The sequence below is a fragment of the Lithobates pipiens genome, unplaced genomic scaffold (assembly GCF_037356315.1).
Source record: "Lithobates pipiens isolate NorthernLeopardFrog02 unplaced genomic scaffold, aLitPip1_a1.2 Scaffold_23, whole genome shotgun sequence".
Lineage (NCBI taxonomy): Eukaryota > Metazoa > Chordata > Amphibia > Anura > Ranidae > Lithobates > Lithobates pipiens.
The window spans coordinates 214,157,314-214,177,852 of NW_027507785.1; the positions used below are offsets into that span (position 1 = coordinate 214,157,314).

A 20,539-nucleotide genomic window follows, 5' to 3' on the forward strand; every position below is an offset into this window, starting at 1 on the left:
GGAGGCGGCGACATTGACCTCCTTCGCTAGTCCCGTCTACCTGGAGCCCTGTTCAAAATGAACAGACTTTTCTCCGTGTGTGGGAAAGTCCGTTCATTTCAAAAGTCCGGCAGACTAGCACGCAGACTTCCGGATTGTCCGCCAGACTGCTTTTGAGTCAAAACTTCTTTCTAAGTCCGCTGGACTTTTGGAAAGAAAAAGTCTGCCGGAGCTCACACACGGATGGATTGTCCAGCGTCTTTACAGGTATTCCTCACTTAATGACCAGGTTCCCTTCCAACGACCTGGTCATTAAACAAATTGGTTGTTAAACGAGGAGCCACAAGTAATCAATATTTTAAGCAATCTTAACTACTGTACTGTAATGTGAAAAAAAAAGAGGTCTAAACACAAAACTCCAGCTCAATAACGTTGTTTTCAATTGCATAGGTACAGAACATTCTGTACTGTACAATACAATAATGTATAGCACGTTGTTTGGGTGGGCAGAGCTGGTCGTAAAGTCCGAGTGGTCGTTAAACAGGTAAGTTGTTAAACGAGGAATATCTGTATTAGTATTTCCTTTTAATTAAAAGATGTTGGACTAATGTTTTATAAATAAAACACAACTCCTACTAAGGGCCTGTCTTTTATCTAACAGTGTGAATATGAAGAAAGGGGAACTCTTCTTCTGGTTAAAAAAAAAAAAAAAGAAGTTATTCATAGACCTTTAACTGGGGTATAAGGAAACCACCAAATATCTTAATTTGCATTTTCTTGCATTGTTGTATTTCAAAATTCTGGGTAACATTTTGGCACCTTTTAAAATGCTGTCACTACTCTGAAATATCTTTGGGAACATGGCTCCCTGGGGATTCAGTAAAGCCTTGTACACACGATCGGTTTGTTGGTCAACAAAGCATTAGACTTTTGTCTGAAGGGTCTGTGCCATGAACTTGTCTTGCATACTAATGGCACACAATTGTTGGTCAACAAACACAAACGTAATGAAGTACTACGTGGAATTCCAGCTCTTGAGCACCATCCTTTGGGCACCTTCTGCTTAATGCCGTGTTTGGTGAGCATTGATTCCAAGCATGTGTGTTTGTACTTTGGACTTTTGTGTGACAGACTTGTGTACAGATGATATGAAAATCTGACAACAGACCTTTGTCCGCCGACAATTTACCAGCCTGCCATCTAACATTTGTCTGAAGGAGCGTACTAATGGTCAGATTTTAGGCAGTCTGTCATCACACAATTCCCTCCCGAAAATCCGATCGTGTGTACGAGGCTTTATGCCTCATACACACGTTCCAATTATCGGATGATAAAAATCGATTTTGGATTGATCTATGATAATCTGATCGTTAGTACACAACTTCTGACAGCCGATCACGACAGTCCGTCCAACAAAATCCAAAGGGACAAACACGAAAACTTTGCTTGGAGGACAGCCCATCGTAATCATCAGTACAGTATGCATCCGCTAAAAATCGATAGACAAACACCACGCATGATCGGAAACACGAAAATAAACCAGAAGGACACAGGGGTCCCACGTATTGGACATCATTTCAAATACGTAGCTACGCACAGCGGAAGGTTTTTCCAGAAACGTATGACAAAAATCGTACTTTTCGTAGAGCGCATTTTGCACTGTTGTATTCGATATTAGCTTTATGCAACAAAATGCAAACGATAAGTCGTACGATAATTGGAACGTGTGTACGAGGCATTAGGGCTCGTTTATACTTGCGTTGATTAATAACACACAATAAAGTGCCTACTGCTTTAACATGCATTTTCTAATATGTTTTTAATGCTTTTGTGATGGGCTTTTAAGCTTTAATAGAGCCTGGCAAATGCCCTTCGTGCGTTTGTTTTCTATTTTTAAGCAAAGATAAGTCTGAAGTGCCCCTCTACCACTGTAGGTGTGTTTAGGGAGGAGTATGAGGAGCACATCTATGGAGGCTTTGGAGATGGATGCTGTGAAGCACCAAGAAAGCTACATGTGATATACTTTCTGAAGCACAAGCAGTGCAAAATCAACAGTGTGTACAACATTGTAAGACCCCATACACACTATTAGATTTCCTGCAGATTTCTGTCTTCAGATCTACCAAAACTATAAACAATTTGTATGCAATCACACAGGCCCTTGCACTATATGGTTTTGGTAAATCTGAAGGCAAAAATCTGCAGAAAATCTAATAGTGTGTATGGGGCTTTAGATAACCATTTTATTTAGTAATAGCTGCTTTGATTGGCATTCATAGTGCTTAAAAATGATGTATTAATTATTAAATTATACATTATTTTAATTGCTGATTGTTTAGATTAGAAACAGCAGTCTAAGCTAGACAATCAGCAAACTCCTGCTACTGCCACCTTTAACACACGATCAGAATTCCGGCTAGAAAAAGACCGATGAGAGCTTTTTTTCATTGGAAAATGCGACCGTGTGTATGCTCCATCAGAATTTAGCTGTCCGAATTTCCGCCAGCCAAAAATAGATAGCATGTTCTCAATTTTCCCAATGAAAAAATTCCGATCGTGTGTATGCAATTCCAACACGCCAAAAATCACGCACGCTCAGATTCAACTACGAGACAGCTATTGGCTACTGGCTATTGAACTTCCCTTTTCTAGTCCCGTCGTATGTGTTGTACATCAATACGCTATAAACGATCGTAATTTGGTGTGGCCGTGTGTAGGCAAGACAGCTTGAGCGGAATTCCATCGGGAAAACCAGAGATTTTTTCGACGAGAATTCTGATCGTGTGTACGTGGCATTACTGGGCAACGCTGACGGACATGCTCTGCACCAACTTCATTCTCACAAAAAACAACAAATTTGTAACTATTTTATTAGTCCACTAAAAAAAATATAATAAAAGACCGCTTGAAAGAAGCAAGCATAAATCAATGTAATGTATGCAGAACAACAAAAGGGAGGCTTAAACAATGCTACAGTTTCACTTAGATTTAAATGTGATAAAAATGTTAAAAGTTCATAGTTACCATTTTCAATTTTGCTTTTCGGATGAGGACCGCTAAACGCCAAAAACTTTCCTGGAACGATCCAATTGAAATCCCCATTTTCTACCCTCTGTGAACAGTAAAGTAATCCTGTAACAAGCTGCATATTGCCATCTAGTGCCCCAAATGATAACTGTCCTTTTATGCCTTTTAATTCCTATAAAATGTAGTCATATATTATATTTATATGTTCTATTGATTATGCCACTCTTTTGATGTAAAGGGATTAACTCACCTCATAATGTTCGTATTCATCCACATCAAAGTTTTCAAAATTAAAGAACCCAAGATGAAGTGCCTGAAATAGAAACCATAAATGAACATCCATATATACACTTTATATATTATAGTTATGTTAATGAGCGATTCTAGGATTCATTTGATAACGTATGCAAAAATGCATTCAGAACAATGAGAGATCAGTTTTCCAATGTTTATTTTAATCAGACTTAAAAGATATACAATAGATGATGTCCATGATGAGATGCTAAAAAGGATTTATGTAAAGTATCTATTTATTGGCTCCTAATGTTTGGCTATAAATGTAAATGGTACAATATGCTGGTATGTCTACAAATATAGTTTATAGGTGCCTGCTCCCAGAAGAAAAAAAAACCTCCAACAGTATTAGAGGAGGGGGGGAGCAGAACTTTCCATTTTAGGTTTAAGTTCTGCTTTAGTATTTTTAAACGCTGACTTGGTAGTAATCATATTAGCAAAGGCAAAGAAAAGTCAGAACTAATCTGTAAGGTTAGCAGTAATAGTCCATTTTTCTCTCAGGTTTGACTTAAAAAAAAGAAACAAACAAAATTCGATTTGCAGTAACATCTGTGTCCACTAGGTGGCAGACGGTACATTAGAGATTGTAACGGTCTGATATATGAGTTAAATATACAGTACTTTACAGTAAATGTACGGAAACATAAAATGTAACTAATTTGCAGGTAAAGCATAACAGGATATAGTTAATAACATAGTACAGATAGTAATAATATTTGCTACTTTTAAAGTGGTTGTAAACCCTTACAGACCACTTTAACCTACAGGTAAGCCTAGATTAAGGCTCGGTTCACACCGTACGCGGCACGACTTGCCGCGCAGCGACCTGCCGCGACCTCAGCGGCGACTTGCAAAGCGACTTCTGTATAGAAGTCAATGCAAGTCGCCCGAGGTCGCCGCAAAAGTAGTACAGGAACCTTTTTTCTAAGTCGGAGCGACTCGAGACGCTCCTATTAGAACGGTTCCGTAGTACAGAACGGGGGCGACTTGTCAGGCGGCGAAGTCGCCTGGACAAGTCGCCCCTGTGTGAACCGAGCCAAGGCTTACCTGTAGGTGCAAGAAATCTCTCCTTAACCCACACGTTTAAGGAGATATTTTCCTAAAAAGATGCACTGATGTCTACGGCACAAACGGCGCAGGTGCACTGAGCATGCCGTTAGTGAAGGCGATCATGCGTTGGAGTGATGTCATCGCTGCTCCGGCCAGTCACAGCGTCGGAGAAGCAATACCCGGAAGTCACTCCGGGTATCATGGCGGCGATAGAGGAGGTGAACGAGGGTCGCTTCGGGGGCTTCGATCTCAGGTAATTCATAATTATGCCTTTCTCCATTTTGGATGTTTCATTACTTTATAGGGAGGCTCTAGGCAATTAAAAAAATATATACAAGTACACAAAAAAACAAAAAGAAAACTGAACAGACAAAGCTCAGGTATCACAATACAATGCAAACAAAATGTCCACTTGAATCACTGATAATATATATTGGAAGTATAGTTATACAACACTAGTTCACCAAAATACCTGAGATAAAAATTGTCAACAAAACAATATATACAAGCATAATAATCATTTTTCAGTAACATTTATTTTCTGAACATTTAGCTGAGATTATACATATATAATATATATATATATATATATATATATATATATATATATATAAAAAATGTAAGTCCTGCTGAATAATAAGTACAATGAGAAAACATGTTCAAATATGACATATGAATGAGAGTTTTTTTTTATGGAAGCAAAAGGAAAATATATACACACACACACAAACGCACATATAAAAATTGTATATATAACTAGCCATAAGCTAACCTATTTCTAAGTTAGATTCAAACCATGTCTCCACAATAACAATTTGATGATGTTAAAACATTGTCATTTATGGGTGGGTGTGTTATCTATGATTGTTTTGGGTCACTGCTGCCTTCATGAAAGAGAACCTGTTGTCCCCAAAACATCACAGTTGTCTATATGGTGACTTTCAAATCAAATCATTTCTTTATGAAGAAAGATGTTTGCTGTTGATGTGTACACGATTTACATGTTCTCAGACATTTGTCCTGTAATTTTAGCACCCAGCTTGTCCATGTATTGGTCTGGTCATCATAAGGTGTGAGACTGGGATCCTACACTCTCAAAGAGTTTGGCACACTCAGTTAATAAGCATACAATCCTAATGAAATAATTCAAATTAAAATAGCTATTTCAGCTGCAACACGGTGACAAAACACACATAATTCCCTCATATTACCTATCCTGATAACCCTTTCCATGGACAATATTGCTTGAATGTTAGAGGAACTGCATGTTTATATGTGTTTGACACCATGGTTGGGTAATTGGAAATGTACAAACAGTTTACCCATATTGGACAAATTAAAACTAAGTGCAGCCACCACATCTAAGGACTGATAACCTGCAATATACGTTGCTACTGAAATAAATAAAAAATAAGGTTCAAAAGTTAAATGTTAGAATTGATTTGTCTAGTTTTGCTTTATCAGCCAGTGTTGTATAGACATGTTCAGGGCATTCCTGTTTATTACAGCGCTTATAGTCCTGTAAGACTATATAGTCCCATAAGAATTCAGAATTTTTTACTCCACATATTTGTATGCTTTATTCAGATACGTTATGTGCCTCACATAACATAAATATTGGTAATAAAAGGCGGTTAAAGTGATTGTAAAACAACCCATTCAGTTTAAAATAGAATTTAAAATTGTGTATAGTTTAAAAAATATATATAAAAAAAACCTTTTCCCTCTTTTTTATAAGTGATCACATAATCTCTGTAAACAGTAGCACACTGATCTTCCAAGTGAATGACAGATGGTGGCAGTGGATTGGCGGATCACAGCAGGAAATCTTGTCAGATTCACTGGGCATATGAGCATTTGAGTGGAGAACAGGTAAGAGGGGAGTAAAAAAAAAAAAAACAGAGGGGGGAGTAAAGTTCCCTTTTAGCTTCAAAGTCATTAGCAGAAATAAACTTGTCTTCAGAGAAACCTAGAGGTTGTTATATGTTGATCTACTTCAACACTGATTTCTGAGTCAATGACCCAGAACAATGCAGACCAGGCAAGTCACAGAAAAGTCCCAAAACATTGCCTACATACTTGTTCTGGATAAGTGATTAAAAATAAATTATTTGTTATCTCGTTACAGGTTTCTCCACAAGCCAGGTGTATTTGAATGATGCCAGGGTAGTTATCTAACCCAGAAACCAAGCACTGCATTAGAGTTCTCCGTACAATAACATTTTGTATAAAATTAAGTTCCTTGTGCGGTGGATGCACAATAATTATGTGTAAATTAAGCTTTAAAGTAAGGACATAACCGAAAACATTACCTTGCGGATTCCCTGCAAACAGTCCAGGATGGTAAGATTATATGTGCAATTCCCAAAAGATGCATCTCTGTAAAGAGAGAGATAATATGATTTCATGTTATCAGTCACTGGAATGAGGCAAAGGATACAGTAACAGTCAAAGTTGGATTGCCAAATACATAATAACATCCAACATTTTAGCTGTCCTATTATACACAAGAATAGAGCCCATCCACACCCAGGCTGGCAAAGATACTTTAGCTTGAAGGCCAGACAGAAAGATATTTCTCCAATGTATAAATCTGTATGTTGCCAAATATGATCCCTCAGATCATCTAAATGACAAATGGCAGAATGGGTTGTCCTTTCGTGTTTTTGGAACTGGACTGCAACCTGGGACTAAAGAACAAGCATCCATATACACTAGTAAAATTTCTAGCCAATTTTTTTGTTTTAAGAATATCCATTCGATGTTCTAATCATTAAATCGCTGTTTGTTTTCAACCACAGTGATGAGAAACTGCAAAGGAGCAGGATGGAAAACTTTCCTCCAACAAAATAATTTCTAAGCCCTTGTACACGCGGTCGGACATTCCAACAACAAAATCCGTTGGATCTTGTCTGAAACTGGTGTTGCATACACACAGTCGGACAACGTTTCGGAAAATCCAATCGTTCAGAACGTGATGCGTTTGTTCAGTTACGACGGGACTACGTTCAGGCTAGTAGCCAATAGCTTTGGTCTAGGAATTTGATCTGAGCATGCGTGGCACTTTGTCCAATCGGAATTCTCTACAAATGTTGTCGGAAAATTTTTATATCCCGCTCTCAAACTTTGTTGGTCGGACATTCCGACGGAAAAAGTCAGATGAAGCCCACACAGGGTTGGATTATCCAACAACACGGTCCGATCGGACATTTTCAGTCAGAATGTCTCACCGTGTGTACAAGGGCTAACAGTGTATGTGATTTTTTGTTTGGAAAATTCCATTCGTTCCAAAATCGTATTTTAAAAGCAAATTAAATTTTACAGTGCTTTCGAATTACATTTATCCAGTCACTAATGTACAGAGAATTTTCATACATATATCCATACGAATATTTGTATAAATGTTGTATAAATATGTATAAACAGTATTATTTTCAGTGTATCAACTATGAAAAAACAAAAACAAACATGTAACACAGATTTTAAAGGCAAAACTTTTTTTTTTCGATTTGGATTGGAGAGCGATTAGACCCCCTGCCAGTTTGTATTGCTGTCTGTGCCCCCGTTAGCGAGATTCACCCTCTATATTCGTCCCGATTACCATTATCATTGAAAGTGAAAGTAAAAGAAAAATGTGGGTTGTCCTCTGAAAAGTAATGGAGGGAAAATCTTCCAATGAGGACCTGGGGGTCCCCAGGGAATTCCCTTCATTTGCAGTGATTTCCTCTCACTTCCTGTTTTGTCTATTGTTCTACTTTAAGCTGTAAATCTGTAAAATCCATAAAGTTGAAGATACATATACAGTCAGGTACTGAAGAAAGCTATGTGTGATTGTAAAGCTGTGGTCAGAAAGCTAAAAAAAAGGTACCAACAGACATTAGGCTCACACAGTTCACACAGTTGCACACTTTCCCGTCATGCTGCCTTTTAGCAGACGCATGGAGGTTCCATTAATTGTTAATGACACCACCATGCATTTGCTAATCCACACCCCAATATGCGTATGGCAGCCCATTAAAATAAATGGGCTGCTCTACACATGGCACGTGGGAAAATGTACTGAAACGCGCATACACTCTGTCGCGCCTGTATGGTGTGAATGAAGTCTAAAGCCAGGTACGCATGATCTGAATATTCGGACAATGTGTACAGCTGTCTCTCCAACAAAAGTAGGTTGTGAGAATGGTCTTGCTGGAAAACCAGCATCTGACCAGCAGCCAACCAGCGCTTGCAGACGATGGCTGTTAGCGCTGATTATTCTGTTCTGGCGGGGGGGCTGTCCCCCCTGTCAGAATACAATAGCACAACGGGGGGAGATTGCCGCACCAATATCGCTTGTATTGGTATGGCGATCTGTCAGTTGTTTTTTTGTTCAGCCTGCTAAAAAAGTGTGTATCCAGCTTAAAGGGATAGTTCACCTTTACCAAAAAAACTGCTTATGCAGATAAGGGCATCTGTAGATAAAAACAAACTGTGCAACTCTGACTAAAGCTGAATAATATCCTTGCTATAGGTGTAGTCCATTTACATACCTCATGAAACCTGCCTGGTATACTCCCAGGACCTTGTTAAGTGAGGCCTAGTCATCACTGCTCACCTCCACCAACACAGGAGTGAGCTCTCAAATGTTGAGCTCAGAGCTACTGCATTAGGGAGGGACAGAGCATGTGAGGGGGCTTGAATGAGAGAAAGAGCTCACTCCTGTGATAATGGAGGTGAGCAGTGACGACTAGGCCTCACATAGCAACATCCTGGTAGTATTGCAGTCATGCTTCATAAGGTATTTAAATGGCCTACACCTATAGCAAGGGTATTATTCATCTTTAGTCAGAGCTGCACAGTTCGTTTTAGTCTACAAGCATCTCTTACCTGCATAGGGAGGTTTTTTGTAAAGGTAAACTATCCTTTGAAGATGGTGATTGCCTGATCTGCAATGGTCAGGATATCTATGGTTATAGAGGTTATAGAACATTCCTATTAAAAAAAAAAAAAAGTCCATTGCTTGGACTGGATTTCCATTAAAAAGCGAATTAAAGTGCTACTAATTAAAATTCTACGATCCCCTTCTACAGAGCCACTTATCTCTAGGGGTTGTATGAAAAAATGTGATAAGTTGTGGCAAGCTTGGTTGGCATCTTTTTCCACTGCAGCGTGAGACAGGGTTAGCTGTATAAAGAAGGTTAGATGGTACTATACTATTATACTATTTTAACCACTTCAAGCCGTGTTTTCAGATTTGTTGTTTACAAGTTAAAATCAGCTTTTTTTGCTAGAAAATGACTTAGAACCCCCAAATATTATATATTTTTTTCAGACACCCTAGAGAATAAAATGGCGGTCATTGCAAAACTTTATGCCGTATCTGCGCAGTGGTCTTACAAGCGCAATTTTTAGGGAAAAAATACACCTTTGAGTTAAAAAAATAAGATAACAGTAAAGTTAGCCAAATGTTTTCTATATTATGAAAGATAATGTTACACTGAGAAAATTGATACCCAACATGTCATGTTTAAAAATTGCGCCCGCTCGTGGAATGACGACTAACTTTGGCACTAAAAAACCTCCATTGGAGACGTTTAAAAATTTCTACAGGTTACCAGTTTTGAGTTAGAGAGGAGACCTAGTGCTAGAATTATTGCGCTTGCTCTAATGACTGTGACAATACCTCACATGTGTGGTTTGAACACCGTTTTAATATGCGGGCGTGACTTACGTGTGCATTTGCTTTTGCGCGCAAGCCCTGTGGAACTGGGAGATTTAAGAATTTTTTTTTTCTTATTTATTTTAGCTTTTATTTTTACACTGTCCTTTAAAAAAAAACAAAAAAAAAAAACATACCTTGTAATAGAGAAAAAGGATGGCAGGATCTCTTAAATGTGAGATCTGGGGTAAAAAAAAAAAAGCTAGCTGCTGCCATAACCCCGGTATTTAACATCAAAGTACCGACGTACAGTTATGTTAATTTGCATGAAGTGGTTCATGAACAAATGTAGCGTGGACTTATTACATGGGTTTCCTTTTATTCTTTAAGGGCCCCCCTAAAGGTGACCTCTCTAGGTCTGCCTCCTTGCGGTAAGGTGGCCCTAACGCCTAGTCTATCCTCCCTCTAGCGTTCTAAACACCCTTACTTGAAGTGAATCTGATATAATTGTGCACGTTGTGGCACTTTTTTCTTGTTTTATTATATCTCTTGGTATATTGTTGGACTCAGTGTGAATGGAGATGAATTGGGGGTGGGTTTTGGGCAAGTTTTAAAGTGATTGTAATGGCTCATTTTAAAAAATAAATAAATAACAAACGTGTTATACTTACCTGCTCTATGCAATTGGTTTTGCACAGAGCAGCCTGGATCCTCCTCTTTTTGGGTCCCCCTTTGCTGCTCCTAGCCCCTCCCTCCTTTCAGTGCCCCTCAGCCAGCAGCTTGCTTGCTACAGGGGGCACCCAAGCCGAGTCAGAGCTCCGTGTATCCATTCAGACACGGAGCCCCGACCTGGCCCCATCTCCTTTCTCCTCTGATTGGCTGACTGACTTTGACTGACAGCCAGGGGAGCCAATGGCGCCGCTGCTCTGTCTCAGCCAATCAGGTGGAGGAGTGTCCTGCTCGAGATGTCTGCTGTGCCCATAAGGACACCAGTGCATATTTATGGCATTGCCTTTTTGGCTAGGAGAATGATCTTTGTCCCATTTCTTTCTAACACAAGAAGAAACATGGCACTGGATTCAGACATTCAAAGGGTCGCTGAAATATTTACACTGAGCACACCACAAAATGGGGACTAATCTCAGGAACAGTAAATAAACCAATATTTGGGAATCTACATACATACAATCCAAGGAGAGCTCCAAACAAACGTCCAGGAGTCCAAGGTAAATTAATGATAAAATTGATGATAAAATGATGATAAAGAGTCCAAAGTAATTTGCTGTGAATCAGTTTTATCAATAAAATACCTTGGACTCTTGGACGATTGTTTGGCGCTCTTATTGGATTGTATGTACATTTGTTCCTAACATCTGACCTTCACACTGAAAAATTAACATACGCGTTATTTAGCCAGATTATGGACACCAGCTGTCATTCAATTGTATGTGATACTTTGACTCTCAATAACTTACAGATCTAGAATTCTAAACTAATAGACGAAATGTTAAACTATGGAGACTAATAGGCTACTTTGAATATAACCACATATATGTATATATTAGAGAAGAGCTAATCAAGCTACAAGTCTGGTGAATCTGATTGTAGCATTGCTAACCTACTGTATTTGTGCATACAGATTTGTCCAATTTGGAGAATTATACAATTCATGAAGCCAAGCAACTGGGATTCACAAACTGCATGATTATTTAATGCATTGGAGGAATCAACCTGAATATATTCAGTACAGTCACAAAACATACATTTTTAATACTTAAAAAAATCCTTTGGTCAAATGCAAACAGCATTTACATATATAGAATTTTAGGTTCTAGAGGGGAATAATCACGTTAAAATTTTTAGTCCCAATTCCAGTTTCATTAAAAAAAAAATTAATTAGCCCTGCACTTTCTGGTTTGATTGACACATAAGGGTCTATTTATAAAACATTCCTTGCACAAATGTCAGAAGCATTCCTGCAAGTTTTTTTTTTTTTTATTTAACCGCTTCAGCCTCAGAAGATTTTACCCCCTTCCTGACCAGAACACTTTTTGAGATTCGGCACTGCGTCGCTTTAACTGACAATTGCACGGTCGTGCGACATTGCATCCAAACAAAACTGACGTCCCTTTTTTCCCACAAATAGAGCTTTCTTTTGGTGGTATTTGATCACCTCTGTCATTTTTATTTTTGCGCTATAAACAAAAAAAAGAGCAACAATTTTGAAAAAAAAAGCAATATTTTTAACTTTTTGCTATAATAAATACCCCCAAAAAATATATAAAAAAACTATTTTTTTCACCAGTTTAGGCCGATATGTATTCTTTTACATATTTGTGGTAAAAAAAAAAAATATTTGCATTAAGCGTATATTGATTGGTTTTGAGCAAAAGTTATAGCGTCTACAAAATAGGAGATAATTTTATGGCATTTTTATTATTATTTATTCTTTATTAGTAATGGAGGCGATCTGCAATTTTTATCATGACTGTGACATTATGGTGGACACATTGGACACTTTTGACACTATTTTGGGATGATTGTCATTTATACAGCGATCACTGCTCCAGATGATGACAGGGAGCAGTGATTTCTGTCATGTCACCAGGGAGAATGGGGAAATGCCTTGTTTACATAGGCATCTCTCCGTTCTGCGGCTTTGTGACACGATTGCTGGGAAACTGGCAGCGAAAGAGTCCGCAGGCATAGACACGCTGTACGCTACCAATTAAGGGTTGCATACAGGTACACCCATTTGCCCAATGCTGCCATTGTGCCAACGTATATCAGCGCAAAGTGGTCGGCAAGTGGTTAATCTTTCTCTCATTTTTTATCTTTTCTATATAGTTTAAGGTTTTTTTATTTCTTAAGTTTTTTGCAAGATATTTCCCAGGTCTATTTCTCCATTTATATCTTTCCTTTGCGACGCTACTGAATACTTTTCTTGTTTCCTGTTCCATTAAATTCTTTCGTTGGTCTCTTTTTATAATTAGTGCCTGTTTTCGACCTCTAATTGCATTTTATGTCTTTGTTCCAATTCACATATTTATTTTATTACTTTTTTCATAGTGTCTGTTCTTTCTTTCTTTTTTCCTGGCCCTATTAGATTTAGATGGAGCTGAAGATACAAACAATAATCCCTTAGAAAAAATTCAGGGCGTTTCATTTAACCTGCATGAACGTTTCTGATCTTTGTGCAACAGATGTTTTTATAAAGTGTCTTTTAACTTGCTTCTGGTGAGTTATGGAGGTCACGGATACACCACCTGGGGTAGCATTACTAAAGTGTTGGGGGTTTATAAGAGAATGGTGCAAAGAATGAGCACTGCATGTAAAAAAAAAAAAAAATGAATGCTGGGGCTATGCTCCAGGAGAGGGAATGCTGCACAACCTGGAGTTGGGTTTTAAGATTCTCAATTAACCCTCTGCTCACAACTACTGTATACACCTTTGCTAGCAAAATCTGCATAAAAACAGAGATTCTTGGCTTGCATATATTACAATATATATTCAAGCAGGTCAACGGTTTTAAAGTAATCCCTCTGTGGACAAGCTGGCAAATACTTGCATTACATGTACATAACGTATTTTATTGGCTATACTGTGACAATATGGGGTTAACTGACACACTAAGAGGAGAGCTACAAAAGCAGGTCTGGTTAATGACCCATTCACTCTGCAACAGAAATGAAAAATTTGCTGCACTCAAATCCAAACAGCATTCATATATAACATATGAAGTGCTAGAGCGGCGTGACCATGTGATCACATTTAAAATTGTGATTGGCTAGAAAAAAGCAGATTTGCAGATCCATTCACTTATCTCTAATGTGGTAATGAAACTAAGGGTTTTATCCTAATCCCTAGATGCATTATGTGCTGAACACATAACTCTTCTATGACACATTTTGTTTTTAACGCTATAAAACAGAAATCGAAGAGCATGTTGGGGCCTTGCATTAATAATGAACACCTTACCAGATCTGTCAATGTGCAGTGTAAGCATTCTAGAATGCGCAGATTCAAAACGCTTTGTCTGTTTTACTTTTTTATAGGGCAGAGCAAGATACAAAACCACTGTCCTTTTAGGAACCAAGCTTTGTACAAGATTTCAGAACTGCCAAGCCTCATTATAGCTAGATATTTTCTGCCCTTGGAGAAAATCTACACAGCGTGGGCAAGCCCACTACACTCAATGGGAAGGAACGAAAAATTTCACTCGCACACCAGAACAAGAGGCGAAAATATTTTCCTGTCCCATCCTTTTCAGAATATTAAGAGTCATGTATATGCACTGTGTATATATACAGAGCTTGTCAAATATTTCTGCTGCAATCACCAGGTAAAATGTGATAAAACATTGATGGCAGATAAAGATGAGCACGTAGTTGATTAAGTTAAAGTTGACAAATGATTACGCTCCAAGGGGCGAAGTGAAAGACGTTGGGGGCAATGCCTGGCTGGAGTCTGGGCTGAGGCTGCCATTCCTCTCACTTCATGCACATGGGTCTGCTTCATGATGTGTGGTTTATGGATCTTTTCCTTTGACCGAAAGTTGTATGGAAGCAAGATATGAGAAGATCAGACTGTAAACTGAGCAAATCTCAAATAAAACAATGTAATAGCCACATAAATAATTAGATTTGATGGCTTCTCCTGATTTGCTCAATTCACAAATGTATTTATTCTTTGCTATGAAGACTTAAAGCAATAAGTAAAGCAATATGCATAAGTCCAAAAAAGTGCACCGCTCAGGTGAGTGCATTTGCCATAGTCCCATGCAGGCTTGCTACTGTGTTTACAGAAGAAAAAGCGGGAATGACCGCACACCACTGCAGGACTTACTCCTAGCAAAAGTGTTTTATTTCTCCATTGTCAGGTAGACAACACAAAGGACTAAGGAACTGTTGACGCATTTCACACAATTAGGTGCTTATTCTTAACATTATTGATGTTATGAATAAGCACTTAATTGTGCGAAACACATCAACAGTTTGTTAGCCCTTTGTGCTTTTTACTTGATAATGGAGAAATAAAAGTCTTTTTGCTTGGAGGTGGTGGTGTGTGGCCATTACTCCTTTTCCTTTGGTATGCATAAGTGATCAGTCAATACTGCCCAGCTACTTGTCAATACTTGCCCATCTCCAGTCAATACTTGCCCATCTCCAGTCAAAACTTTTTTTTCTAGTTTTAATTATAGATAGGAAGGGTTAGAAGCTCTGTTAGATTTTTTTTGTTGCCTGTGATCCCCAGCGGGAGATCCCCCTCACATTTTACTACTCTGACACAAGAACAAAAAATAATGGGAACTGGGATCAAGAACAGAAGGTGAAAGATAGCAATAAAAGACTCACAGAGTTTCAAGTCTTTTACATGCATCTCTGTGTTAACAACAAGGATTTTCCATTACACACTTTCCTTCTGACTGACTGCCTGCAACTAACACAGAAAGTGAGGAAAATCTCCCCAGTGGTGACACGGACAACAATGAGGGATACAGGAATTTAGAAACTGTCAAGTGATACTGCTGACTACAGGAGGAATGGACAAGGGTAAACTAAAAAACTGTACACCCGCACCAGAATAACTACTTTACCCAGCATGCCCTGTTTGTACTAAGTCATACTATGAGCATGAACATAAGCACAAAAGGTGTGGGACCTGTGTGTCTCAATGGACTCCAAGAAAATGATTTTACTGTGAATCGTAACCTTATTCTTGTCCATTGAGGGACATAGGAATTCAAATACAGTTAGAATATCCCAAATTTGTTCAACAGCAGAGGGGAGGGCAACACAGCAGCATTCACTAACAGGTCCAACGAGAGGACTGGGGACTGCTTGTGGCCAGGAGCCTCTTCAAGAACAAATATCCAAATCTAAACTGGAAGAGTGAGCCATAGGGAAACCTTCAAACACAACCAAGAGGAGAACATTGATAATGAACCTGATGCTCAAGACCTAAAAGAAAGGTCACCACCAGAGGAAATGGTGATCAACCAAAGCCCATAACTACTTTCCATGAAGGGAAGAAAAGAGCCAAACTTGATTTTGTCAATCCCTAGAATGAACAGATCACAAGAAGTAAGCTAGGCTTAAACAGGTTGAGGTGTGAAAGACCACTCAGTCTATATGAAAAGGCCCAAAACCTGACTCACTAGGATCATGGAGAAGAAAACTCTATGGTTAAAGAGGTCGTCTGACCTCACAACCAGTATCCATAGGTGAGACCTACAGTGACATGCACAACAGCTCACAAGGGGTGTAAAGTGACTCCTGAGTCTAACAGAAAAGTCATTGGTTGGATTTCAAAAAATGACTGTGATTGAAGGGGTAGGGTACATGGAAACCACCACCGCAGGGGTAGGCAAAAATGAAAGTGAGACTTAAGAATGCTAAGAAAGCTCCCTACCCCCAGATCCAGACAAAACTCACTTGCCAAACAGCAAGGGGCAGGAGTCTTAGTATTACTACTAAAAGTGCTTACCTCAAGAGACTGCATATTTGCCAAAGAAGGATGATCTATCCCCAGGTGGATAGGTCCTATAAAGTCATCAAAGCATACTCTGATATCTGCAGCAGGATGTGTTCCCACTGCTGACAATTCCAGGATGCACAGGTTCCTCTAGTGACAATCGCCTCCCACCAAGCAGGTTTTGGGAAAAACCTAAGTACATGGACCCTGCCTTCCGGTCCAGAGCTTACCAATGCAGTCGGACCAGTTCCCATGGCATTGTGCTTAAGGTAATCAAAGTGAGTGACGTTGAATCTCTTTGCGTCGTCTAGCACAGAAAGGACTTCTATACCCTCTTTTTGGTGAAGGCACAAGAGAACCTGAACAGTGTCTAATGGAGTCTGAACCAAGAGACCTGTCAAAAGTAGAATCCCCCAACATGGAAATAACTACCTGTACTGTAACAGCCAGACAGTAGCCCTAGGGATAGTGATTATCTAATGGGCAAAACCCCCCAGATACAGGGAGAAGAAACTGTGCTAGCCACCTGGACAAGCTGAAGGATCACTGAACTGCACAGATACAGACAGTTAACAATAGTGAAACCTAATGTAGCCAGATCCAGATGGATCCTGCAGTTATTTGGCCCTTTGGGAAGATGGAAGAGACAAGAAGTTGTCTGAGTGTTTTACAATGGGGATGCCAGGAAAAAACACTAAGCTAAACACAGGGGCTAATGCTTTGAAAAGTAGCAGGTGTGCACATATGACCCTAAAGATCCAGCTCCTTATGTACATAGGGAACAGTCAGTCCAGACCAATCTAGTAGATCGGAGGGCCCCTCTGAAACAGAGAGTCGCTAAGCGGAGCCAAGTATCTTGCAGGTTTTGGGCTCTTTGGGAAAATAGAGGAGACAGGAGGTTGTCTGAGTGTCTCACAATGGGGATGCCAGGATAAAGCACTAGGCTGAAAGTGCATTAGTAGTGCAGTAGTATAAGGGGAGATGATGAGTAGCTGAAGGGGGTGCCACAAAGGATTAGCCTGTAAGGCTAAACAAGCACTCACTGCACCTGGATGTCAGGGAGGCAAATTACAAAAGGACTAATTAACAAAAAAGAACAAAGGACAATTTAATACCATTGTCCGAAAACATAGATCTGAACTTAACCAAGATGTGTTTCCATTTGGTTACATCAACTTAGTTGGTCAGTAAAATTGCACTTTCTAAGGTTACAGCTGACCTTTCTGTCTGCCAATCTCAAACAGTACCCCCCTTGTTCTATAATTCAATACACCCTGGAAAATGTTTAGTTCTTAAACATGATCTAATTCGTGTACAAATTGTGCCCTTTTTTAACTCTTCAAGTGACACAGGCTATAGATGAGTCTTGAAACCACACCTGCATTTGGAGACCAAACCTGCCACATACTAGGAAGAGATGAATCTTTCAGCCTGACACCTTAGGCATCACACTCCCAAGATTGTGCACTGACAACTGGCTCAGAACTTAGGTTTGGTACTCCTGGACTCCTGCAGAGTGACCCAGATAGACCATTCACTATTCAGCTATCAGTGAAATCTGTGGATAAATGTAATATGTGATTCAGCTTTGCAAGACCTTGCGCAATTGTCAACACTCTTCTGATGCTGTACAGTTTTTCATGTAGGAAGTATCCAGCAGAGTGTTGATGGGCACTGACGTCTGCATCTACACCTGTCCCTTTGTGCAATATCAGAAGGTTATTATGACACCTCCTAATATCCACTCATTTGGATGGCCTGCGTGATTTTACAAACAGGCATATAAGTACGGTAGCTATTTGTATCTAGTATAACCTAGGTCAGTGTTAGCAATGCACATAGAATACATATATGTTAAAAGGACACACACACAAAAGTAAACATGTATTTTTGGTCTGTACCCTCCAATTGATGCAATAAGGTGCAACTCTGGATATGCATTATTCAAATTTATTACTGTGGTACAGACACATCATATGGTTCACTCAAAGTCATTAGCTTTTTCTATCTGGCCAAATGACAGAAGAACATGTTGGGACAGGCTCAGAAATTAGAACAGCTTGTGTCTGAGCTGCTATATGAAACTATTCAGGGACACCAGAGTCCACGGCTACAGGGGTATTAAACAATGAGTCATGGGTGGAAAAAAAGAATATAGAAATTTAAATGATCCGCAAAACACAGCATTTTGAGACACTAGTCTGATCATTTATTTGCTGGAGATATTGAAGGAGCAGACAGCGTTTGGTTCGCCACACAGACTAAGATATTTCCTGACAGCACAGGTGATAATATGATGTGACCATTGTAAGGAGGTAATCCTAACTACAGCTCTACCAAATGTCATCTTCTGACACAAGAACGGAAAATTTCATAAATTCAGACAGAGCTAGAGGGCACCATGATGTGCATCCGACATCCTTACATCTTTGTCCAAGGGCCATGCAGTCCAGCAGTCTGGGATTTTTAGCTGCTGAAAGCTACATATATAAAATTTTTGATAGTGTGGTTGATATTTAGAAAGCCTGTCATTCACAATGCAACTTGTGCCAACTTAAATATGCTGGTTAATTTAGCTTCATTATATTGGCATTTTACCTTTTTAAACTAAACGCTGCAAACTACACTCCTTTAAATGACTTCTGCATTTTTATAGAATGGTATTCTAAAACCTGCTCATTGGGTTGTAAATATGCAGCAGACTTTGGGGTCATGAAAGAGTTAATTCTCAGGATGAATTCCCCTGCGGTATTAGAGACACGTGGAAAAAAATCTGCTTACAAAGCTGAAAGTATGCATTACCTGTAGCATCTGTCTGACTAAATCAAAAAAACTCGATAGTAAAGAATTTCAGTCTGGAATTAGCAACATTTTATAGTGTATGGATCTTAGGATAGTTACAAGGTACTGGTACATGGAGTAAAGATGCAGAAAATAATTTACTGTGACAGTTTTGCTATGGGATTGTAGTCTAAATTATTAATTTTGTTATTATATTGATAATGAAGAGTCTGTTTTTTTTTTTTCCAGTGAATGTAAGTTTGAGCAATACTGTACTAGACCTATTTACTGTACAGCCCAAATGCTCTCTATCCATTTAGACTAACTGAGATGAGGTCTAATTCATTCTCTGTCTATACCTCGATCTTGTGATGTATTTCCTGTACAGCTGTCTTCAACTCAAGATCAAAAGTAGCAATTAACAAATGTAATTATATAATGCAGAGGAAAGGAAATGATAAACGTTGTCATTAGGTCTTTTTTTTTTTTACCTAAAAGGGAGGTACTGAGGGCTGGACCCACTAAGAAGCGCTCTGTAAGCCTCCTCTGGTGTCTTCTTTAAATAGACCACCTAGATTTAACACAAAAGAAAAGCATTAGTCATCAGCTATAGAAAATTGTAAAAGATCAGATATTTAAACAGAAAACAGTTAAAAAATAAAAAAAAATACTGCAATTTACTAGGAAAGAGCCTCATTTAGTAAAAATGAAAAAAAGAGTTGACCAGACACCTACCCTACTTTCTTTTAAAACTGAAGTGTACAAATAACAGTTAGGCAATTATAGAATAATGTTTTAAATGGCACCCATACACACGGAACACACCTTTAATGAACCCACGTTGCAGCGAACCACAAGGCATAGTAGCCGCTACATGCCCCTCCATAGCTCAGCACTCCAATGAGCGAGGGGGAGAAGAGTGTAGACCTGCTGGTAGACAGTCAGCAGCTCTCTGCTCGGGGGGCTGTGAGAACCAAGCGATCAGCGGTGTTCGATCGCTCGGTACTCAGTGCAGAGGCACCAGGGGACAGATGCAGCATCGGACCGATGCTGCATACACCTAGGTAAGTATAAAACTGAAAAAAAAAATTCTTTACTTCTCTTGTAACACTCAAATGTTTGACACATCTGAACATGTCTAAATGTTTGTGGGAAACAGATTTTTTTAAGCAGCTTTTCTCCTACGCACTGTGTGGAGTTGGGCGAAATTGCACTGTGGAGCATGAGTGAAACGGGAGCCGCAGCCCTGTCGGATACTTATGTGGAAGTGACTGCTATTTTTTTATTTAAGTG

The 20,539-nt window shown here is 39.1% G+C and overlaps 1 protein-coding gene across 4 annotated transcripts in view; it reads right to left on the reverse strand.

Moving 5' to 3' along the window:
• Positions 1–20,539, reverse strand: part of CDC14A (cell division cycle 14A) — a 188,035-nt gene that overhangs the window by 79,457 nt on the left and 88,039 nt on the right. For all 4 annotated transcript variants that reach the window (XM_077452824.1, XM_077452822.1, XM_077452821.1 and 1 more), the window contains 4 exons: positions 19,738–19,817; positions 6,663–6,729; positions 3,257–3,319; positions 3,004–3,091 (listed from right to left, as the gene is read on the reverse strand). In XM_077452824.1, the coding sequence (XP_077308950.1) occupies positions 3,004–3,091; positions 3,257–3,319; positions 6,663–6,729; positions 19,738–19,817 (298 nt within the window). The remainder of the gene's footprint in view (positions 1–3,003; positions 3,092–3,256; positions 3,320–6,662; positions 6,730–19,737; positions 19,818–20,539) is intronic.